The sequence below is a fragment of the Schistocerca americana genome, chromosome X (genome assembly GCF_021461395.2).
Source record: "Schistocerca americana isolate TAMUIC-IGC-003095 chromosome X, iqSchAmer2.1, whole genome shotgun sequence".
Lineage (NCBI taxonomy): Eukaryota > Metazoa > Arthropoda > Insecta > Orthoptera > Acrididae > Schistocerca > Schistocerca americana.
Window position 1 is genome coordinate 318,623,252 of NC_060130.1, and position 26,128 is coordinate 318,649,379.

The window sequence follows — 26,128 nt, forward strand, 5'->3', positions numbered from 1 at the left end:
ATGTAAATTGGTATGATTCCATAAACAATAAGCGAGATTCATGGAGAGTATATTAACGATACACAAGACGCTTACTGGTAGGTGATTAAAGGGCTCTGTGCACGAAATGGGTAGCACACATTTTATTAACATGACATAGATTATCACCTAATACTGTTGCCTGGTGTTTTCCTAAGTTTCTAACAACTTTTCTTACATTCAACAAATTTCTAGTTGTTTTCTCCAGCGGTATCAGTTGTGGGAATCATACTGCTTTCGACATATATAAAACTGACTGGTTTGGAGGAGAGTTAACGTGCAGGAGAGGAAGAAGTCCTGAGATGCTGTCAGCTTGATATCTGATTCACATCTCATCTCCATGTTGTGGAAGCTTAGTTGTGGCTCCGCTGATTCGCCAAGGCGATCTGTCATCGTTATGTGACAGCCTGCAAGCTTCTGTCGTAGTCCCACGGATTTAACATTCGACGGTTATTCATACTGATTTTTTCAAACAAGCAGTTACTCTCTTATTATAAAGTGAAACTGCATGACGTAATTTGATTTGCCTTCATTAGTGTTCATTTTGGTGTGTTGAGTAACACTACGCACATAAAAAAGTCGCATCAACCGTGTCTTTGGGCCTGGGGTCTCCACTCGCAGAACACAAACAAAATAGCGTAATTGAATTGCAATTATGCCCACACTTCGAGAATATGACCGAAAGTGCTACCATCTTGGGTCTTTACTCAGCGGATTTTGCCACCAACATGAATAATCGACTGAACTGTTTTTGACAGCTACTGGTCTAATGCAAAATACTGTTTGTCCGTATTTTAGTTATTTAACGTAGAAATCGACAGTACAAACATAAGCTGTTCGTGTTCTAGTATAAAACATAACAGAAAGGTTTATAAAAACTGGTCACAGAGCGTAATTTGTAAAAATATTTGGGTTTTTATCATACCTAAAAAAAATCACTAGAGGCTAGTACAGCCATGAGTCTCCACGTCCAGATGGCGCAGAGAGGTCTGTGGGTGGACTGCATGCGATAGACATTGCCCACTGCTACTCGACGCTGCTCAGCCCAAGGTGTTGACTCGATGGCGGGGTAAAGATAGTTCTCACTTCCTTCCACTACTATTATTGTTAGTATGGAAGTGGTGCGTACCATAACAGCTACTGGATGAGCGAATTTCCATGCCTACATATGACATTAATGGCTTCAGCAGTAGTGAAATCCAGCAAAAGGCACGTGACTAAACTATGTTACAAATTCCCTTACCAGAGTCGTCGACAGCATCTAATGCATGGGTAATACTCCGCAAATATCGGTCGACAATTGTAGCAAGTTTCAAAGGCTCAAAAAGTTAATCGTCAGTGGATGGACCGTCCACAATATGGGGCAGTGTATGTACCTGCTCTGAAATATAATCCCAATTTAAAAAGACCAGCGGAGTTGGTGTATGACATCCTTTGCCTATGTACAGCTGTAAGGTGTACATAGGCCTGCCTGAATCCACATGACTGGAGCTAGTCATGCTCAATTTTTGTTGGTTGATATAAACGAAGGAATATGTTTTTGATTATAAGTAAGAGTCGTTTCAGTGTCAAAACTTATTACTGTTGTGGGTTGGCAGGAGAGCCAACACCGGTTTTGAGAGGAAGCCGAAAGGCACGCGTTTTAGTTCACGCACGCTGGCGTGAGGTCTGGAACAGGACAAGGGAATTAGACTTTATCAAAAAACGTACGTAGCTGCTGGAATACTTAACTTTAATCCATAAATGGTGAACATCGCTCTTGAGGGTACATTATTCATAATCTCAATAGTAACTGGCAATGGCGCCTTGCTAGGTCGTAGCAAATGACGTAACTGAAGGCTATGCTAACTATCGTCTCGGCAAATGAGAGCGTAATTTGTCAGTGAACCATCGCTAGCAAAGTCGGTTGTACCACTGGGTCGAGTGCTAGGAAGTCTCTCTAGACCTGCCGTGTGGCGGCGCTCGGTCTGCAATCACTGATAGTGGCGACACGCGGGTCCGACGTATACTAACGGACCGCGGCCGATTTAAAGGCTACCACCTAGCAAGTGTGGTGTCTGGCGGTGACACGACAATTACAAGTTGAGACCTGCTAGTAGGAAAATCAACAGCGCCGACGGAATCAGCATAAATGAAATGCCACAACGGAAATGGTTATGATGATGGTTCATCAGGACTAGCAAACGTCTATGATTTCAAGCTATTGATCGTATAGGTATGCATTTATGGTTATTTTTCCCATGTTCGTGTATGTATGCATTTAAGGCTATTTTCACACGTTCGTGTATGTTCGCTATAGCTCCAATTTAATGATTAATTTCTTATTCCTCTTCGTCTTGTTCCGTTTCAGATGTGATGGGTGTGTGCAGACTTGAGGTAGCACGTGCAACTGCCAAATTACAACCTCACTTGATGATGACCACAGTTTCAGTGCCCCAGCCTAGTTTCGTTAATGATGTATCCACTGTACTTGCAAATACCACTACAGTCCAGTCCTCCATCATCATTGTCGTATGGCTAATGATACAGGAGAGCTTCCCAAAACAGCAGCTCCCTGGAGCATTTTTCAATAATCATTGAACTTCATTTCTCTACATGCACTTGACGTAAATATTGTGATGATACATCAAGATAAGGAATACAAGTCATAGCGACAAACAATATTGTGATGATATGCTCATGGACCTATTTGGACACTGCTAATTTTGAAAGCGAAAGAAAAAACTTTAAAGTACTGTTACTATAGACGTCTGCCTACGTGTTTTTTGTGCATGATACTTATTCGTTTTTTCTTTTCTTGCAGATAAATTGTATGCTGTATGCGGATGGAGGCTTTTATCGGTATCTATTCCAGCACTTGAAATTAAGATGATGTTGATGATGATGATGTGTATTGTTGCCACAGCCCATTACATCAACGATGTATTTGTCTTACCCAAAAACACCACTGCATGTGGGTTTGTCATCATCAGTTTGATAAAGACTGACAACAGCTCATTTACCGACGCATCAGTGGTCTCTGTACCCTAGACCATCTCACAGTCGTCGCCCTCAGACGTCAATCTGGGCCTAGCTGCAAAACTACTGCAACCCGCTTTCTTAAGAATCACCAAGTAAGAGCATTATCTAAATCTGGGGGACAACCAGCGTGATATCACAGGGCAGTTCAATCGCACATTGGGATTGAACTTTTGTGAATAGCTTCACACAAAGCCATATTTCTGAAAGACAGGAAAAAGGATTGGGGAAGGCGCTCAAAAGTGTACTTCACCTCTTTTTACACTCACATGTCAATGATACAGTTAAGATACGTTCAAGAAATTCCAGAGAATGTGATTTCGAACATACGCTTTGGATATTACCTTCTATTTCACCGTGCCAGGGCTTTCATGGGAAACAATGTTAAGAATGACACATATCAGCCTCAAATTGTTGATCGAAGTTGACATGCTGCTCTTCTTCGAACACAGGATTCGAGCGGAACTTTGCCAGTGTGTGCTCAGGTATGCCAATGTGAATAACGCATGAGTAAGCGAGGAGGAGTATAGGCCACCTAACGAATTAAGTCACTTCCTTTACTTGGGTGATGTAACCTATCTCTACAGGTAAGCCACGAAAAAACTGTACCATCTGGAGGGTTCCGATTGATTTCATAAGATGAAAGAGCCAGACTAGAGGAAAACATCTGTGATTTGACAGCTGATTCTGTTGACGGATGCTTTATGGAGGTAGAACTGACACACTCCACACATTTCTATGATACAATCAGTGTCCTGTGTGCCTTTCCCCCAAAATGTTTCTGTCGCGAAGGTGTTCGCACCAGTGGAGAACAAGCAGAGATGTATATTACACTAGAGAAACATCCAGCAAGGTGTCCAGGTTGGGGATGGGAATTGTTAGAATCAACTGCAGCATCTCATGTGAGCAACGTTACTGGCTGAAAAAGTGCATTGGTATAAATACTGAATAGAGGGCTTTACTGACATGTAGCTAGGGAGAAGGTATTTGCAGATTAATGAACGATTAAATTTTTTGAAAACCATGGAAAATGTTGGATAGGAGTTCGGAATTCATTTAGTTTACAGGTGAGTGGTCGGTTTGGCGCAACAGATTACATCTTCAGGCCAATTTTTAACATCATCGCCGTTTTCATTGAAGGAGTGGTAGCTGTGGAGATCGCCTTGGTATCAGTGTGGTTTACAAAGCCTGCATATATCGGTGTGTGTGTCCTGGACCTCTCCGAACTCCACATGCACAAATTCCTCTATGAGCTTGTGGAGTTCTAACGTCGCCGATTCCAAGTTACTTTATATGGATACAGAGAGTTTGACCTACTGGGTGAAAGGTTGCGATCGATATGAAGTAATTAGGTACAATTACGAAGAATTCGACATGTCTGTAAATGCAGCCAATGATCACTCTGTAATAACACCACTAAACAAGAAAGTAATCCATCTGATGAAAGATAAGGTGAATGGTATACACTTTGTAATGTTTATGGGATTCATGCCGAAAATGTGTGCATACCACATACATGCAAGTGCTACCCAGAGGCAGGCTGATGGTGTGCACAGTGTGGCCTCAAAGGCTCATACAATAGAGAATTAGGGGAGGTGTTTACTTGAGGGCGTTTGTGCTGCTCAACATGTGGTGCACCAGGCAGCCTTTCCATTGCAATGCCATGAGGTACAGACGGCCCTGCAGCTGAAGGTAGGGCCGGCACATCATGGCGGCAAATGGTTCATCTGTGGGGACAGGATTCGTACCCTCCTGTTGTCACACTAATGATCGAGTGGTTTGGTGTGTGGTTGTGCATTAGATTGTAAACATCGGATGTGTGTGCGGAATAGTTAGATGAACCGCTTGGCAAAAGTTGTCTGTAAGAGTATGTGTGAATGACTGCACACTATGTGTATGTGGTAATTTTGTACACACTATTTTTGCTTGTAAATGTTGTGTATATTTATGTGTATGTGTAGTTTTCCAACACCCAATGCTTCTTTTCTATATATATAGAAAACATATAGATACTGATTGATTAAATGTAAATACTGTATATAGAATGATCAAAACGACAATGTAAATACTGTACATAGGAGGGAAGAACAAAAATGATTAAAAATGGTGAAAGGCTATATACAAAGGAAAACAACAAATTTTATAGGGAACGTAATAAACAAATTTTTAATGTACTTGTTAGTATTAACAATGAATATAAGCCTTCAGAAGAAAATAATAGCTTTGTAAATCAGTCAATGTAAATGTCACAACAAATATGTTTCCAAATTTTTGTATGTGTGATACAAATAGCTTGTTCGCTAAAAAGAGAAATTGTAAGAAATCACTGAACATATACCATCAGTAACAAACAGCTTTGGAAATAAACAGAGAACAGAAGAAATTGTTAATAAAATATCAAATAATATAGTTTACAAACTGCATTGCAAAAATTAGAAATTGTTAGTAACAAAACAATTGTTAATAATTTATCTCATTGCTTTTACATCCAAACCCTTTAGCTAAAGCATTATTGTTTTCAACGATTTTTTGCAAGGAACTCGAACCTCCCCCATGATGCACAGACCTTAAATGAAGAGGTCTATGTAACTGCGCTAGTTACAAAGGACAATAAGAGGGAAGGGGAGCTTGAATCTTATTGGTACAGCGTGAGTGCATTGGTTTCTCGTCATTTCAGTGCGCTCCCATTGATAGTGGAGTTTCCCTGAAATTTGGTATAGTAATGAGTTATGTCATCACCTAGTTCAGTTGCCTAAGATGAATGAGTAGGATAGTTATTCCCTGGATGGCCGTGGGCAACTGCAGATGATTTTCCGGGATGAGAGGCAGTGGGGCATGGTGACCATGAATATAACTAGCATATCTGTGTATCGTGACGCAAAATGTCCTTATTAGTGACCTTGAGATATGACAGTCATCTGTCCCACAACATACACAGCTTACCTACTAATTATCAGTTACAGCGGTATCTCATCATAGGAGGTGCGGAATGCCTCCTCCCCTTGCCTCTATTCTTGAACTGGGCCTTTATAACCTCTTAGGAAGTGATAAATTAAGAGAGGTTGGATTGCTTTGTGAGAAATTGCCGGAAACACCAGGTCTTTTGTTCCAGAATATTCAGAAAATGTTCATTAATTATCGTTCAGAATTTGGACAGTGGTGTTCGCGTTGATCCTATATACGACTGCGCAGTTTCTTCTTGGCGTTGGTATTTGTTATTCACTTCTTTGGGTTTGCACACCATGCTGCCGCTGTTGGATATAAGTGTTTTGTTAACATCTGACAGAAATTGGTCCCAGTTCTTGAGTTCCCTCTAGTTATTCTTAAACCACTGTTGGGCTTTGCCAACCCAGTAAAAGTAGATTTTGACAAGACACAACATGGCATCCCATATTTTATATGTAGCGACACGCTCAAATCCTTTTAGCCATTTCGCTCAGTCGTGGCCGGTGACTCCTGGGAACACAGCTGGATTTCTGTTATGTCTCTAACTCATTGATGTTTTTGTATCCACTGGTACCTTGACAATGCTGGCCGTAGGAACTATGTACAGATTCTATTAAAGTTCGTCTCCGTGAAGACTGAAACTATTTGACACAGAATACACATCCGAACCGGTGACAGGAATGTCGCCACACAGTGACTACAGTCGCCACAAGGCGAACGATGCACTGCAAGCGGCCATATGTATGGTGATTAACTTTAACTTGGTTTTGTTTGTTATATAACAGCATATAATGCTGCCAAACAAGCTTTCCTTTATTTCCTACATGACACGTTGCGGGATATAATTTCTATTATCAAGTGTGATTCTCGTTTTTCATGACGATTTGACACGTGATGTTCGCAATGTGTATGCTGCGGCATTTGTATGGTGCTTTTACTGTAATATAAACACAGGCAATTTTGTAATTAGTGATCTGTTTTTCTCTACAGACAATGTCGGATTTGTAAATCGCCTTTCCTTACTGTCTTCTTGTTGTTTTATTTACAGGATGTTTTAGAGAAGGGGTTTTCCATGTAATTTACAACATAATACGTGAAAGAAACGAAAGTTTAGGAAGGTAAACATTGGTACTTCAGTCTTTCTGCGGAGATATAAACACAGATTATGTAGTTATTTTTCCAGAGAGTTACAACAACGAGCAGTAATTTTCTTAACAGATTATTTCCTTTCCTTATGACATACCTGATATAATTAAGCTATCTCTGCACAAATCAGTTCATGTAAAATTTAGATTAGCTTCATTTATGGAGCTAGAAACGTTCAAAGCTTTAGCAGTAGGTGAGACAGGCCGTACATACACTGAAGCCCCAAAGAAACTTGTATAGACATGCGTATTCAAATACAAAGATATGTAAACAGGCATAATAAAACGCCTTAATAAGACAATGCCTATATAACACAGCAAGTGTCTGGCGCAGTTGCTAGATCGGTTACCGCTACTACAATGGCAGGTCATCAAGATTTAAGAAAGTTTGAACGTGGTGTTACAGTCGGCTCACGAGCAACGGGACTCATTATATCCGTGGTGGCGATGAAGTGGGGATTTTGCCCGCATCTCGTGGTCGTGCGGTAGCGTTCTCGCATCCCAAGCCCGGGTTCCCGGGTTCGATTCCCGGCGGGGTCAGGGATTTTCTCAGCCTCGTGATGGCTGGGTGTTGTGTGCTGTCCTTAGGTTAGTTAGGTTTAAGTAGTTCTAAGTTCTAGGGGACTGATGACCATAGATGTTAAGTCCCATAGTGCTCAGAGCCATTTGAACCATTTTTGAAGTGGGGATTTTCACGAGTGTACCGTGAATGTCAGGAACCCGGTAAAACATCAAATCTCCGACATCGCTGCGGCCATAAAAATATCCTGCAAGAACGGGACCAGCGTTGACTGAAGAGAATCGTTGATCGTGGCAGAAGTGCAGCCCTTCCCCATATTACTGTAGATTTCAGTGCTGGGCCATCAACAGGTGTCAACGTGCGAACCATTCAACGAAACATCATCGATATTGGCTTTCGGAGCCGAAGGTCCACTCGTGTACCCTTGATGATTGCACGACAGAAAGCTTTACGTCTCACCTGGGCCGTCAGTACCGACAATGGACTGTTGATGAGTGGAAACATCTTGTCTAGCCGGACGAGACCCGTTTCAAATTGTGTCGAGTGGATGGACAATCTTATGAATCCATGGACCTTGCAGGTCAGCAGGGGACTGTTGAAGCTAGTGGAGGCTCTGTAGTGGTGTGCGGAGTGTGTAGTTGGAGTGACATAGGACCCAAGATTTGTCTAGCTACGACTCTGACAGGTGACACGTACGTAAGCATCCTGTCTGATCACCCGCATCCATTCATGTCCATTGTGCTTTCCGACGGACTTGCGCAATTCCTGCAGGACAATGCGACCTCCCACACGTCCGGAATTGCTATAGAGTGGTTCCAGGAATACTCTTGTGAGGTTAAACACTTCCGCTGGCCACCAAACTCACCAGACGTGAACATTATTGAGCATATTTGGTATGCCTTGCAACGTCCTGTTCAGAAGAGATCTCCAAATCTTCGTACTCGTACGGATTTATGGACAGACCTTCCGAATTCATGGCGTCAGTTCCCTCCAGCATTACTTCAGACATTAGTCGAGTCCAATGCCACATCGTGTTGCGCCACTTCTGCGTGCTCGCTGGGGCCTTACACGTTATTAGGCAGGTGTACTAGTTTCTTTGGCTCTTCAGTGTAGTTCGCTCAGTTTAGATGGATGTTCTGGTAGCAGTATGTTAATTTAAGAGATTTTTTCAAATGAATGTACATTTTTCTTAATGCATTTTCACCCGCAGATAAATTGTAAAACTGGTAGTGACAGGGAGCAACAGCTTTCCACGATGTGCTGTTCAAAGTCATTTTCGGATACATGATGGTATTCTTATTCTACCTTTTACAAGGTTGTTCGGTATCCAAAAATAAACAAAGATCAGTCAGCCACGGGTACTGACACCGAATAAAAATGTCTCTATTTATGTCACAGGACCAAAAATCCCCATCGAGGATGTATCAAGGAAGCATGTTGCTCAGTGACAACAACTTTATTTCTGGGTCACAGGTACTTTAGAAGGCCTACTGAGTAGTACCTACAGGAATATGGAAACTCATTTGAACATCTCACTTAAATGAACATTCCGCTGCCTGAACATCCATCTGAACACAGCCAATTTGGAACGTTTGTTCCTCCCAAAGTAAAACTGATAGAAATTTGGTTGAAAATGATTTGTACGCAGTTAATATAAATACGTCAGATATGTGATAGAAAGAAGATACGTTCTGTTTAAAATATTATAATTCTTCCTGTAACACAGGGAAATAATTGAATAAACTCTGAAGAAAGAATAACTTTTCTTGCATTTGGCTTTCTAAAGAAATATTCCGTTTACTTCTTCTTTTGTAAATTATGGACAACACATTACCTGAGGTTTCCTAATAAAGGAACCACAAAAAATACTAAGTAAACGCTATTTCTTAATTCACCATTATCTACACGGAAAAATGCAATCGTAATTACACCGTTGCGCATCTTTGAATTACGGTAAAGGCACTTTGAAAAGCAGTAGCTCACACATAGCAAACATCACGCCTAAAAAAGTCATAATAGACTAAAATCCAACTCGATAATGAAAATTACTTTCCAAAACGTATTGAAATTAAAATTGATTGCATATTTTTAGGTTTCCAAAAGGCCACTGACGCCGCACCTCACAAGCGACTTCCAATAAAATTGCGAGCCTATGGATAATCGTCTCAAATGTGCTACTCGACTTGTGATTTCCTGTTGGAAAGGTCACAGTTCACTGTAAATGACAGAATGGCATCGAGTAAAACTAAATATCATCCGGCGTTCTTTACGGAAGGGTTATAGGTCAGCTGTTGCTCCTCATCTACATAAACAATTTAGGAGACAATCTCAGTAGCACACCTAGATTATTTGGAGATGGTCCTCTCATTTACCGTCTTATAAAGTCATCGGATGATCAAAACAAATTTCAAAACGATTTGCACCAGATATCTGTATGGTGCAAAATGTGTCAATCGACTCTAACTAATGGAAAGTGTGAAGTCATCCAAATGAGTACCAAAACGGATCCAATAAATTTCGGTTACGCGGTAAATCACACAAATATAAAGGCTGTAAATTAAACTTAACATTGAAGGGCTACAGTTACTTATAACTTAAGTTTGAAGGTTCACGTAGATAATGTTGTAGGTAAAGCAAACAAAAGGCTACGATTTGTTGACAGAACACTGAAAAAACGCAACAAGTCTACTAAAGAGCCTACGTACACAACGCTTGTTCGTACTCTTGTACAGTGTTGCTGTGCGGTGTTGGATCCGCATTGTACAAGATGAACAGAGGACATCGAAAAAATTCAAGGAAGGGCAGCTAGTTATGTATTGTCGCGAAATAGGAAGTGTGCCCCGCGCCCCCCGCCCCTCACCGCCGGACATGTTACATGAATTGGGGTGGAAGTCACTAAAACAAAGGCGTTTATCGTTGCGACAGAATGTTCTCGTAAAATTTTGATCTCCAGGTTTCTCCTTAGAGTGTGAAAATATCTTTTTGGCGCCCATTTCACAGGGAGGAACGACCGTGATAATAAAATTAAAGAAATCAGAGCTCTCATAGAAAGATTTAGGTGTTTATTCTTCCCGCACGGTGTTCGAGAGCGGAACGGTAGAAATACCAGGAGATCAAAATGTCAGTATAAATTTGAACACTTAATAAACCACGGAATAATGTAGATAGAGAGGTAAAAATTGACACACATGCTTGGAAAGACATAGGGTTTTATTAGAACAAAAAAAAAACAAAGTTCACAAAAAGTCCGACAGACGGCGCTGGACAGCAGAACTGCTACCATGACGGGTGAGAGATACGCCGATATGTTACAGAATCGCATCATCCCCATCCTGGATGATAAACACCTGCTGAAACGTACTATGTTTGTTCAGGATGGCGCTCCACCCCATATTGCTAGACGAGTGAAAGATCTCTTGCGCGCGTCGTTTGGTGATGATCGTGTGCTCAGCCGCCACTTTCGTCATAATTGGCCTTCCAGGTCCCCAGTCCTCAGTCCGTGTCATTATTGGCTTTGGGGTCACCTGAAGTCGCAAGTGTATCGTGATAGACTGACATCTCTAGGGATGCTGAAAGACAACGTCCGACGCCAGTGCCTCACCATAATTCCGGACATGCTTTACAGTGCTGTTCATGATATTATTCCTCGACTACAGCTATTGTTGAGGAATATGGTGGACATATTGAGCATTTCCTGTAAAGAACATCATCTTTGCTTTGCCTCACTTTGTTATGCTAATTATTGCTATTCTGATCAGATCAAGCACCATCTGTCGGACATTTTTTGAACTTTTGTATTTTTTTGGTTCTAATAAAACCCCATGTCATTCCAAGCATGTGTGGCAATTTGTACCTCTCTATCTAGATTATTCCGTGATTTATTCAGTTTTCAAATTTATACTGACTTTTTGATCACCCGGTATTACTCGGAGGTGGTTCTATGAACCCTCTGTCAGACGCTTAATTGTGAGTTACAGAGTGATCGTGTAGTGTAGATGTAGATGCAGACGTAAGTAAAGGGAAATATTGACTACCAGCAGCAAATGTAGTAACGTTACAAACTACAATTTTAAAAGTATCATTCTGGTAGTAACCACTTCTAATCGTAAAATAAGAACAAGAAATGCGTAATGTAGTAAAGTTTCCTTTCCAACTCAGAAAACAAACTTTGGATAGTGCTGCAGGCAAACTGAATGAAGCTACTGACCACATGTGCCGCGGTGTCGCAGATAGAGGTCGTCGAGGCCTTGGCGGCAGGCGGCGGCGCGCAGCTGGCACTCGGAGTCGTAGTCGCGGCCGTCCGAGCCGCAGACGGGGCCGCGCGAGTTGTGGTGAGCCGGGCAGGGCAGGCACACGCACGACGCCACTCCCGACGCCATCTGGCACTGAGCCCACGGCCCACACTCCAGCCGCAGGCAAGGGTCCACCGCTGCGGAACACGACAGCTGCTCAGAGTCTGTCTTAGTGGGCGACACAAATTATGTTCACTATAAAGTAAGACGGAAGAAGGCGCAAAGGAGCCGCTCCACAACGTAATCGAGACAACTTAGTTTAGGGCAAGGCCATAAGGGGCGGGACAGACCTACCACGTTTTAGTACTCGTCTTAGAAACTGCTACATAAACTAAGAGAGCTTCATCGCCGATTCAAGAGAAGTCTAAATCTAGCTGACAAACTAAAGCTGAAACAAGAGAAAATGAGCGTAAGGAAAGCTATTACGTAAGTGTTTAGTGACTTTGAAAGTCGCATTTTGGAAAGCGATCTGAGTAAAATTTCTGAGAGGTTTTGGTTTTGGCCTCATACAAAATTAGTAAGCGGTTCGAAATCCTCCATTCACTCATTCAGTGAGCATAATAGCACTGTCTGGAACTGCGCGACCGCTACGGTCGCAGGTTCGAATCCTGCCTCGGGCATGGATGTGTGTGATGTCCTTAGGTTAGTTAGATCTAAGTAGTTCTAAGTTCTATGGGACTGATGACCTCAGCAGTTTAGTCCCATAGTGCTCAGAGCCATTTGCACCATAATAGCACCGAAACTGGAGATACCAGAGAGAGGTCTGAAATACTGAATTTGGACTTCCGAATCTGTTTCGCCGCGCGGGATTAGCCGAGCGGTCTGAGTCGCTTCAGTCATGTACTGTGCGGCTGGTCCCGGCATAGGTTCGAGTCCTCCCTCGGGCATGGGTGTGTGTGTTTGTCCTTAGGGTAATTTAGGTTAAGCAGTGTGTAAGCTTAGGGACTGATGACCTTCGCAGTTAAGTCCCATAAGATGTCACACACATTCACACAAACTGTTTCAATGCGGAATATCGTAGCACAGTCTCTCCTTTAAATCATCGTACCAACGGCGAATTGTGTCACATATTGAGATAACCGATAGCGGAATAAAAAAGCAAGTACAATCGCTTAGCGGTGCAAAGGCAGCAGCACCGGATGAGCTCCCTATAAGAATCTGCAAAGGTTATGCGAACGAACTTGGTGCTGTTCTGTCTATAGTTTATCGTAGGTTACTGTAATAACGCAGGGTACCTAGTGACAGTGAAAAAGTGCAGGTCAATGCCGTTTTCAAGAGGGGTCGTAGAACATATGCACATAAATGTAATATTATATCGTTGACGCCAAGAAGTTGTGGAATTATGGAAAGTCTTTCATGCTAAAGAATTACAACGTCTTTGGAGAACGAAAATCACATCCATATGAATCAACATGGATTTCACAATCAGTAGTCTTGCGAAAGTAAGCTCACTCTGTTTCTCCACGGGATTCATAGCAGCGTAGACAAGGGAGCATGGCTTAACGCCGTGTTCCTTGACTTCAGGAAAGCATTTGTAAACGTCTCGCACTGCCGTTTACAGACAATAATACTAGCGCAACTAAAATTGGACCAGATTTGATGCTGCACAAGACTTCCTTGAAGACAGAACTCAACACGTCGTCTTTGACAGAACAAAATCGATAGATGTAAAGATCACTTCCCGAGTACCCCAAGGATGTATGAATGGAAGCTCTTTAAGACTGTTCGCAGATGAAGCTGGTCTCTATAAGAAAGTAGCAACGCCACAAGCCAGTGTCGATTTGGACAATTGCCTACAGAGGACTGGCCAACGGCCTTACCGCAGTGGTAACACCAGTTTCCGTCAGATCACCGAAGTTTATCGACGATAAAATATCTAGGAACCATCCAGAGCGCCCAAAGTGGAATGACCACATAAAATGAGTTCTAAGGAAAGCAGATCACGGGTTGAGGTTCAGCGAAATACTCTTGAGTAAATGTAGCTCATTAACGAAAGAACTGGCTTACGCCGGCCGGAGTGGCTTAGCGGTTCTAGGCGCTTCAGTCTGGAACCGCGCGACCGCTACGGTCGCAGGTTCGCATCCTGCCTCGGGCATGGATGTGTGTGATGTCCTCAGTTTCGCTAAATTTAAGCAATTCTAAGTTCTAGGAGACTGATGACCTCCGCTGTTAAGTCTCATAGTGCTCAGAGCCATTTGAACCATTTTTGAACTGGCTTACAAGCCCCGAGCTCAAGAGATTTATAAGTAATATTTATCAGTCAGTGATCCTTACCACGTGGGACTGATAGAAGAGTTAGAGAATATCCAGCGAAGAGCGATGGGTTTCGACACGTGTTCATTTAATTGGTACAAGAGCGTTACGGAAATGCTCAACAAACTCTAGTGGCAGACGTTAGAAGGGAGGTGTTGAGCATCGTGGAAAGGTACACTACTGAAATTTCGAGTGAGCAGTTTCCCAGAAGAGTCGGAAACATAATAATTCCCCCCGCATACTACTTACGATGTAACCTCGACGAGAAAAACAGACAACTAGGGCTTACCGACAATCCTTTTTCACACACGCTATTCAAGAGTGAAACGGAATGGGAGATCAGTTAGTGTACCAGAAGTACCCTCTGCCACATACTGTTAAGTGGCTTGTGGAGTATGATTTAGATGTAGATGTAGATAGTTTGTGTAGGCTTCTTCCACACCGAACAATTAAATGTTAACCACGAAATGCTTTCTTTGCTGCAATATAATCTTTATTTACGTCCCAGATCCATTTCGACATTTATATTAAGGTCGTCTATAGTGTACAGTTTTTCCTCGATTTTTCATTTACTTTTACTTACAGTTTGGACGGGTTTGGTTGGTTGGTTGGTTTTGAGGAAGGAGACCAGACAGCGAGGTCATCGGTCTCATCGGGTTAGGGAAGGACGGGGAAGGAAGTCGGCCGTGCCCTTTGAAAGGAACCATCCCGGCATTTGCCTGGAGCGAGTTAGGGAAATCACGGAAAACCTAAAGCAGGATGGCCGGACGCGGGATTGAACCGTCGTCCTCCCGAATGCGAGTCCAGTGTCTAACCACAGCGCCACCTCGCTCGGTTGGACGGGTTTCACGCAACAATTATTTGATGTATAAAATTTTACTTACAATTATTTACTGTGTCGCAAAAAATCTGCGTTTCGTATCACCTGGTCACAGGTTAGAGTAGGCTGTTTCAACTCGTGTGCCTACCCGCAAGCAGTTGGAACCTAGGGGTATTGGCGGACAAGGATTAACAAATAGTTGGCGCACGGGCTATCTTCCACACGGTCCGTTGCATACACTACCATCCTACACCGACATGGCGCCCTCAGGTAAGGGTGTTCAAGTGGTTACAACATGCACAAAACACGAGTAATAGTGTCGTCTGGCGGCTAGCTATTAAAAGCAGCAGCTCTCCGTGAGCAAGCTCATCTGTCTCCAGGAATGCCCGCATCCGAAGTGGCAACGCTGTTGCAACCTAGATTAGAGGCTGCACTTCGATTACACTCCTGGAAAACCGTCACATAATATTTTGAGTCGTTTTGCATGTCAGAAGGAAATTTGCATCGTAGTTCTTAATACACAGCCTGTTCAAAAATGTATGTGAAATCTTATGGGATTTAACTGCTAAGGTCATCAGTCCCTAAGCTTACACACTGCTTAACCTAAATTATCCTAAGGACAAAGACACTCACCCTTACCCGAGGGAGGACTCGAGCCTCCGCCGGGACCCAGCCGCACAGTCCATGACTGCAGCGCCATCAGACCGCTCGGCTAATCCCGCGCGGCTACACAGCCTGTGCAATATCGTATTTATACGCCGAAACCGGACAAGGTACTCTCATTTAAAATATCTTTCCTGTACGTAAATACACATAATAGATGTACGACTGCAGGTTGTAGACACATGGTTGACGACATATGGAAGTTTTGGCCAAGCAGTGAGTCCTGCTCAGATAGGCTAATGGTAAGACGACAGCTGGTGCACTATTGTGTATCGTTCATATCGACCTGTGTGACAGGTTAGCGTCGCTACTTACGTCATTTTCGGTTCGTTAGTGGAAGCTGCTATTCTGTAAGCTCCTGAGACCTGTTACCGATCGTTCCGCCCACCGACTTTTCGGCAACTGTAACAGGAGGTAGTTAGGTTTCAGTATGGCCTCTCGTTCGCTTGTGTGTGATTTGTTTACAGTTACAATTTGTTATATCAGAAATATTGATCTCTTTTAGTTTCGGATTTACTCATTATGCTTTACTGAAGAGTCCTCAAAAAGGTTCTAATGTGTGTGAAATCTTATGGGACTTAACAGCTAAGGTCATCAGTCCCTAAGCTTACACACTACTTAACCTAAATTATCCTAAGGACAAACACACACACCCATGCCCGAGGGAGGACTCCAACCTCCGCCGGCCGATGTGGCCGCGCGGTTCTGGCGCTGCAGTCTGGAACCGCGAGACCGCTACGGTCGCAGGTTCGAATCCTGCCTCGGGCATGGATGTGTGTGATGTCCTTAGGTTAGTTAGGTTTAACTAGTTCTAAGTTCTAGGGGACTAATGACCTCAGCAGTTGAGTCCCATAGTGCTCAGAGCCATTTAGCCACTCGAACCTCAGCCGGGATCAGCCGCACAGTCATGACTGTAGCGCCTAAGACCAAAAAATGGTTCAAATGGCTCTGAGCACTATGGAACTTAACCTCTGAGGTCATCAGTCCCCTAGAACTTAGAACTAGTTACACCTAACTAACCTAAGGACATCACACACATCCATGCCCGAGGCAGGATTCGAACCTGCTACCGTAGCGGTGGCGCGGTTCCAGCCTGTAGCGCCTAGAACGGCTCGGCCACCGGCTAAGACCGCTCGGCTAACCTCGCGCAGCGAAGAGTCCTCAAAATGCATCTGAGTGGAAAGCGACTTGTTAGAAGTATGGTTTGTATTGTTGTAACTGTGAATGATTATAAAATCAAAAAACATTTTCCTTCTCTCTCCTCACATTATCCATGTTATTTTTATGTTTTTTACGAATTGAAAATCATTAAATTTTCAATACGTCAGCTCTGCTTACGTATACTACATAAGTACTATCTGAAATTACTACTGACTTTGGGTACTTTTTACCCCTAAATGGTCTAGTTATTAGTTATCTAAATGTGATTATAACTTTTAAATAATGACAGAAAAGAATTTTCTGATAGTGGAGACGTTACAAAATTTCGTGCATTATGCCTGCATACTTTGGCAACGAAGTCATCCTGCATCCTTCTCCATTAAAACCAGCAGGAGCAGAGCAATCAGTGCGTATTAGTTGTCGTCATCAAGTGGTGCTCTGTCTGCCTTCGGCAGTGGTAAGGTGCACACGCCTTGTTTGCCTCTTGCCTCTTGTTCTGCTTGCGGGCGAGCGTGCGTTTGTTTACTTCCGCGTAGCGGTTCAAATGGTTCAAATGGCTCTGAGCACTATGCGAGTTAACTTCTGAGGTAATCAGTTGCCTAGAACTTAGAACTAATAAAACCTAACTAACCTAAGGACATCACACACATCCAAGCCCGAGGCGGGATTCGAACCTGCGACGGTAGCGGTGGCTCGGTTCCAGACTGTAGCGCCTAGAACCGCACGGCCACTCCGGCCGGCTCTGCGTAGCGGCTTGTCTCAGAGTCCGACTTCATCAAGCGTCATGGCGTTTACTTACCGACAAACCATAATTAAATTAAATTTTCCTTTGGATCACGAACGACAGAAGCGGTATGAAGTAAAACGTTTTACACGGGATGTTATGCGTCTCCCGTCACAAGATTTTCTCGGAATTCATTCTTCGATCATCAGTACTACTGTGTACATAAAGCTGGCGGATGACGAGCTGTGCCCCGACGTTGAGTGGCGCCACGCTAACGCTCTCCAGTTCCGGTACTCTGACAGATATACAGGGACTGTCATGCTTGATCATGATGGTTTTGGCCTCCGAGCTTTGTGGGTGTTTGAACTTCCTTTTGAGGTACCGCCTGATGTTGTGGTGGTCGCCTTTAAACCTTATGGCAAAGTCGACATCATCTTGCTGAAACGTCGAAGATGTTCCTAACAAACCGTGTCCTCAAAGGTGTCCGTCAGATAAAAATTTAGGTATAGGAACACGTTCCTTCCTACTTGGTTATTGGTGGCTGCAAGGCTGTTGTAGTGTACGAAGGGCAGCCGCGCACCTGTTCAGGTCGTGACGAGGAAGGTCATGTCCTTTCTGAATGTCTACGACGTAGAATGGTTCAGACCCCTAGCTCTTCCTCTATCTTAAGCATCTGCGTGAGACTGCCTGCTGCGCCCCCTCTGAACAATTCGGTATCAGCGTCGACTCCTCTCGAGGACGCTACGGACGTTTTGCCTGTCTATCCTGCACTCCTGCTGGAGGCAATACAAATGAACGATGGCCGTCAGGAGCCATGTGACACGGAATAGCATATTAGGAAGCAACAGTCGCTGGGGAAACGGAGGAGACCACGCCGTACCATTTCTGATGACTGCCTCCATCCCATGTGTGCACCGGATGACGACCCAGTTACTGATGGTGCTCTGCCCTCTGACGCCCTGACACCTGACGACGAACCGTCCTTCCCCACCTCCATCTCCAGATAGCGTCCACCTACGGACACCGACCTTCCCCCACCTGCATCTCAAGTGGTTGCCTCCCATTCTCTGTCTGACGCTTCCTGTCGGCGCACCTCTGATAGTGTTCCACTGAACCAGCCTGGTGATACATATCTGTCTCCTGGCCGACTGACATCGATGCTGAGATTGGACATTCTCGAGGTGTTTAGAGCGATAGAGCTCCCTTGGTGGGGACGGCTCCCTCCTCATCACAGTAACGTGCCCTTCCATGGGGACCTAACAGGAAGTTCCGTGTGCTTCCCCCATGTTTGATTCGCCTGTCTTCCTGGCGATAGCAGCTTTCCAGACATATCGCATAGGCATGATAAATGTCAATAAAATTCGCTTAAATCACAATCTCTGTTTACTCCATGACATGTTGTACGCTGCAGGTTTTGCTGTCCTTCAGGAGGTGCCGTTGTAACTTCCTGTGTACCCCATGGTTTTACAGTAGATGTTTCTGATGCTTCCCCTACTGGTAATGAGGTGGCGCTCCTCTTACATGTTCTAGGCGCGCAGTCCGGAACCGCGCGACTGCTACGGTCGCAGGTTCGAATCCTGCCTCGGGCATGGATGTGTGTGGTGTCCTTAGGTTAGTTAGGTTTAAGTAGTTCTAAGTTCTAGGGGACTGATGACCACAGCTGTTAAGTCCCATAGTGCTCAGAACCATTTGAACCATCCTCTTACATGATGGTATCCTCGCTGGTGCATTTGCGTATCTCCCTGATGCAAGAGGTGTGACTCTCACGTTTTGTGGCGTCAGGATCGTCGATGTCTGTGCGCCATCTGGTTCAGGTCGCCGCCATGAACGTTCCATCTTCTCGTCAGAGAGTCACGCCTCCTGTCCTGGGTCGGCAGGATGCTTTGATCATAGGAAGGGTTTTCAACTGCATCCACGCACCCGAAGACCAACTACCACGTCACTCTCTGTGCACGGCGTTAGCGAGAGTTCTCCACCACCTCAGTCATGTGGATTGTTGACAGCATGTTCATGGTGATCGTCCGAGGTTTATGCATTTCTCTAGCCATTCTTCCAGCCATCTCGATCGTGTTTACATCTCCCGCGATATTGTCAGTGGAGTGCAGGCTGCCGAACTCTGGCTTATTGTGTTCTCTGACCATGACGCATCTGTCTGTGCTATCAATCTCTGTCGCAAGAGGGTTTGGCGCGGCCTTGGACCAGGGAAACAGAACCCGAATGCCGGCAGCTCATGAAGACCACGTGGACAACTTGTCGTCGATGACGTGATGCCTATCAGTCTGCGCTATCGTGCTGGGTGCTCCGTGCAAGGCCTGCCCTCCACAAGGTCTTGATTGATTACGGAAGCGGGGTTCCCGTGTGGCGGCGACGAACTCAGGAATTCTGTTCCACCATTCTCTGGGAATGTACTAGGATGCCGCAATCGCCAGAGCGTCAGGTGATGGTGAATCGTGCCAAGGCACAGGTAACATCCCTCTCTCACATCCAACCTTGAAGGAGTTTTGGTCAGGGCGTGCACACACGATGGCTTAGTGCATGTGCGTCCATCCGTGTTTTTAATGTGATAGCGAAACGACGACAACGTCGCAGAACTTTGATTAAAGTTATTACGACCGACGATGGACGCCGTTTTCATGCCAAACGGGATATAGGGTCTGCCCTCTATGAACATTATATTATGGTGTGCTCCGAACAACATCACCACCCTGAAGACATTACACCTGTCTCCAGACTCTCCTTTACTCGGTTCCCATGGATCTACTTGCAAACGTCACAGAGAACGAAGTTCATGATGCTATCCTGGACAGTTTCGCCAACAGGTCGCCTGGCCCTGCTGGTCTCCCACTGGAGTTTTATCGGATATTGCATCCCCTTCTGGTGTCACTGTGGAGGGAAATTTGTCAGCGTCTTATGTCACCTGTCACACCGATTCCAGACGGTTTCCAAGATGGTTTCTTCGTTCTCAATCACAATCCTTGGGGTAGCTCACGGATATGCGATTACCTCTTTTTGACGTTACTCGACAGCTACAAAAAGATCTTTACCCAGCTGTTGGCTGCGCAGCTTAAACGGACGGCTCGGTACGTGGGTTAATCCGATCAGACTTCTTTGCGAGGTTACCCGCTCTCTGTATTATTGTATGCTTTTTCCATGGAACCTCTGCTTTGCTGCCTCTGACAGCGGCTCTCTGGGAAGTTCAGCTGCCCTGCTTATGCCGACGGTGTCGTCATCGTTCTTCGTAGCGGTGCTGGTGTCAAGGTGCCACTGGGCTGGGTTACCACCAACGGCGAAACTTCTGGCAGCTGCCTTATCGTCCGCAAATCGAGCGCCACGCATATAGGTGTGGAGCTTGTAAGTAGACTGTTTACGTTTTTATGTTGGTAACGCCACGCCGTGTTCTGTATGAAAATCGCTGACTGCGCTGTGTGCAGTCTGTGGCTGGTTGGTCTCATTGTTGGACTATTCGCTTGTGTAGTGTTAGTAGGCTGTTGAATTGGAACAGCGCTTAGCGTTGGCCAGTTGGAGGTGAGTCGCCACCAGTGGTGGATGTGGGGAGAGAGATGCCAGAGTTTTGAGAGCGGACGATCTGGACGTGTGTAGGTGAGAAAAAGAAAATCTGTAAGGCTCGATGTCATGAACTGATATAGGGATTATTGAAAGTCAGATTGCGTTGCTTTAAAAATATTGTGTGTCAGTTTAGTGATGATCAGAATAAGTAAAGAGAGAACTGCCTGAGTACGTTCAGTTTTGCTTAACTGTTTGAATATCAAATAACGTAGAAGTTCACCAGCACAGTCATTCTTAATTTTCGAAGGGGAAGTTCCATATGTCGACCCTTAGCCGAGGATACCTAACTGGGATATTCTGATTTTTTCTTGTAGTTTGAGTAATTCGTTTAGTTATTACTTATTGCTAGCGCGTAATTGTAGAGAGAATTTCCTTTGTAGTTGTAGTTTTTCATTGTTGTACGGTAAAACAGTTGTGGCATGCATGTAGATTTGCACCAAATATTTCGCAGCCTTGCTTGCAATTAATTAGATATTATTTCCAGTGATATGTTAATGTGTTTTCTTATTTTGCTCTTCAAATTGTGCTTTTCTGTGTTATCCTGTGAAATATTTTGACAATTATGGCATGTGAAAAACGTAAACTAGGCTGCAAAATAAACTGAGAAATGACAGTGAAGACGAGAGTAGTGTGTTAGCGCCACCGTGTAATGAAATAACAAATATTCGGAATAGTAATTTGGTAACTGTGCATAGGGAAATAGAGCAGGAAATAAATAATGGTGTAGACAGTGAAACAGCTCGTGAACAGGGTAGTATTGTCAATCGATCGGTCGGCAACAGCGCGCCCCAGGAATCCGAAATGACAGGACACAATCTTGCAAATACTGTAGATTCAGGTTTTGCGTCACTACCCGTTTCTCAGTCAAGACAAGACACATTTTCTGCTTTTCAAAATGCGAATGTAGCCGGTGCAAATGCACTGCCGAAGTACAGAGGAACATGAATGAGATTTTCACTCTGCAGCAGAGTGTGCGCTGATATGAAACTTCCTGGCAGATTAAAACTATGTGCCCGACCGAGACTCTTACTCGGGACCTTTGCCTTTCGCGGGGTACAGCACTTGCCTGCGAAAGGCAAAGGTCCCGAGTTCGAGTCTCAGTCGGGGACACAGTTTTAATCTGCCAGGAAGTTTCATACAGAGGAACATGTTTCAGACATCAGTGCATTGTTATTACAATCAATACAACAAATGGGACAACAGTTTCAAAAGTTAGACGCAATGGGACAAAATCAAAAACAATCATAGCAACAAATGGAACAAAATTAGGAACGAAAACAGCAACAGCCACAAAAGTTAGACACAATGGAACAAAATCTTCGAAAGTTAAACACAACTAAGTAAACGCGTGAACAAACCCGTGAAGATTTAACTGCTGAATTACTTAAAATCGAATCGAAATGTCAAAAAGTCTGTATTGACGTAAAAACACCAATTTGTGAGCATTTTCAACCTATTTATTTGCGTCAAGAAACTGCGTTACAGAACCACGAAGCAGCCATAAAAGAACAGCAAACTATTGTTCATGAAAATCACGACACCTTGCAAGCTAAAATTGACTCAGTTGCATCTACCGTTTCGGTTACGCAACTTGCAAAAACTCAAGAAAACTTAAAGGACGCAGTAAATACGCTTTCAACACAAATGGACACTCTGAAACTTGGTTCAGAAAGACATGCGGAGGAAACCAGTTCATTATCAGATAAAGTAGTCGAACTTTCGGATCAGTTAAATAATTTATCTACGAAGGTAGATGATGATCTGAATGACACAAGAACGGTATCCTTTACTGACACAGAAGACGACGAACAAATTAGGAAATTCAAACAAAATCAGAACCAAATTAGTACGCAACACAAAAGAGAAATCCGGGAAGTACAAGATCAGTTGGCACAAGAAATACGAGAATTACATATTTCAGAGGACAGTCGCGCTCCAATACGGGAAGAAGGATTTAGAAATACGAAAAAGCCACAAATAACCACACAGGATATTTCGGAAATTATGAAAGAAATAGGGAAAGTGCACTGAATTTTGAGATGGAACCGCCGACACGACGTAACAATGACCGATATGCGACTCGCTGACATGATGATTTTGACTATAAGCTGTTTATTACTACACGTAACTTCAAATCATTTAAGAATTCTGGCAACGACATTCATCCACAAGTGTGGCTTCATCAATTCTCTCACTGTTTTCCTCCCAACTGGTCATAAGAGCACATACTGGAATTTATGTTTGGCTATTTGGAAAATGAACCTGTTTTAAGTATGCGTTCGATCATTCGCGATTGTCACAGTGAAGGAGAATTTTATCATGCCTTCCTCTCAGCATATTGGCTACTCAAGACCGAGTAAAGCATAGCGTCATAACGATGAAACACTTTGAACAATCTGAATTTTCCAGTCTTGTCAAATATTTGAAGACATGTTGCACAAGAATCAGTACCTGTGAAACCCATACGGCTCATCAGAACTCATCCGCATTTGTTTAATTAAGTTGCCAGAACATTTAAGACATATTATTTTGGCAGGAAGTTGCGAGGACGACATCGAAGCTTTTCAGGGACTGTTGCAAGAATGGGAAATTGACACTGACAGTCGCGGAATGCGAAGACAGGAACACAACAATTACAGGTCACATCCGTCACAATTTCATGACGACAGAAATAATAACTGGACACTACAAGACTACTTTCATAACGCAAATAGTGACCAAAGACAACACCATCCGTATGACAACCGTTGACAGAGTTATACTAGTTACAGGGAAAGATCACCTCTCCGCAGAAATGACTATGACAGAGACACTCATGGAAACATACAATATGGGAACCAGAGCTATTATTATCAAGGGAGACAGAATAATTTCAGACGCAACAGCTGACCGCGCAGTTGCAACTCAGCGAGAAATTCTCCACCACGTGACCGACAAAAAAGAAATTACAGAAACTACTGACATGACGACAGACGATATAATCTTATCAACAGAGAAGAATTTAATCAGAACTGGCGGGATTCAAACAGGGCAGGGCCCCCTCGACAAGTTGAAATTGTAGAAGTTAGATCTCCAAATCCCAATAACGACGTGCGACAACAAAGAGACAGTAGACAATGGCACACCGCTGGCAACCACAAAATGTACTTATGAAGCTGACGACGTAGCTGCCGTGGCTATTAATTACGTAAAAATGGAAGACGTTAGGGACACCTTACTCCAGGAACACGAGGTAAAACAGAAAAACATCGCATATCCTGTAATACACATTACAGTGAATGATGTAAAATGTACGGTAATACTTGACTTTGGCAGCCCCATTTCAGTAACTAGTGAAACAGCTTCTAGCAAATGCAACAAATCGAACGATTGCCCTACTCTTCCTTTACGTAGGATTAAATTAAAAGGTGCAGTTTTTGGAAATGGTGTAGATGAACGCCAGCAAACTAACTTAGATTTCTTTTGTCAAAGTCACAGATTCGCTATGAACCTTCTTATCGTTCCATTATTGTCGACAGAAATTATATTGGGAGTAGACTTTTTGAAAGAATACAAAGCAACCTTGAACTTTAACGATACTGAAATAAATTTAGAGATAGAAGATAAGTCAATAGCTTTGCAATTTGAAGATTGGCTCTCAACCCATGACGAGAAAATTAATCAGCTTTACCTCTTGTTAGACATTAGTTGCCGGCCGATGTGGCCGTGCAGTTCTAGGCGCTTCACTCTGGAACCGCGTGACCGCTACGGTCGCAGGTTCGAATCCTGCCTCGGGCATGGTTGCGTGTGATATCCTTAGGTTAGTTAGGTTTAAGTAGTTCTAAGTTCTAGGGGACTGATGACGTCAGATGTTAAGTCCCATAGTGCTCAGAGCCATTTGAACCATTTGAAGACAATAGTTCGGAACTTTCGACGGAACTTGACACCATCAATCACTCTGAAAGTATTGACAGAGATGATATCGACGACGTATTTGATACTAACGACTTAATTCAGAATAAAATTCAAACAACTGAGAACTGTAATGACACTGATAGGCAGGACCTTTTTGTCATTTTACAAGTACATTCCACAGTCTTGACTCACAAAACAGGAGCAATCTAGGGATATCAATACCAGTTTCGTGTTCGTGAGCATACTAAATCTTGTGTTAGACCACATGTAATTCTGGCACATTATCGGGACCGTGTTAGAACAGAAATACAATCTATGCTTGACGAGGGAGTTATTGAGCCTGCAGCAAGCTCGTACAACATTCCATTACTGTTGTTGAGAAGAAAAATGGATCGATCAGGCTTGCCTTAGATTCGAGACAAATCAATACTATCATCATTCCTGAAACAAACAGGCCTCAAACGTTGGAAGAACTTCTTCAAAATTTTAATGGCGTAAAAGAGTTGTCTTCTATTGAGCTTAGATCCAGCTTTTATCAGATCTAACTTCATCCAGAATGTAGGAAATACACAGCTTTTCTTTGTTTCGACGTTTGTTATCAATTTCGGGAACTTCCTTTTGGTTTGAACATTTCTTCGGCAGCATTCATTCGTGGGCTAAATTCCATATTACCTGAGTTCTTAAAACGTCCTATCAGCTTATATGTGGACGATATTCTAATAGCAGAAGCTTCATGGGAACAACATAATCGCATCCTCAACAGTGTGTTACGTATTTTTGCAGAATCTGAAATTATAGTTAACTTGGAAAAGTCTGAATTCGGTGGGACAAAGGTGAAGGTTTTGGGACACATTATTTCTTCTGAAGGCATTCAGCCGTATCCTGAAAAATTAGAAGCAATGAGAGCCATTCCAGTTCCATCCACAAAAAAACAAGTCCATAGTTTTCTAGGTTTCTTAAACTTTTACCGTCGTTTTCTGAAATGCAAACTCTAGTAACACTAAAACTTTGTTTTCTCATTGCAAAAAAATACTATTTGGAACTGGGACGAAGAGGCACAGTTGGAATTCAATTCTTTGAAACAAGCGCTTCTTAACGCGCCAGTAC

At 43.5% G+C, this 26,128-nt stretch overlaps 1 protein-coding gene across 1 annotated transcript in view; it reads right to left on the minus strand.

Annotated features, from left to right (window-relative positions):
- LOC124555995 (agrin-like) overlaps nucleotides 1-26,128 on the minus strand; it is a 149,904-nt gene that overhangs the window by 109,604 nt on the left and 14,172 nt on the right. Inside the window, exon 3 of the mRNA XM_047130039.1 lies at nucleotides 11,855-12,076. Within this exon, the coding sequence (XP_046985995.1) occupies nucleotides 11,855-12,076 (222 nt within the window). The remainder of the gene's footprint in view (nucleotides 1-11,854; nucleotides 12,077-26,128) is intronic.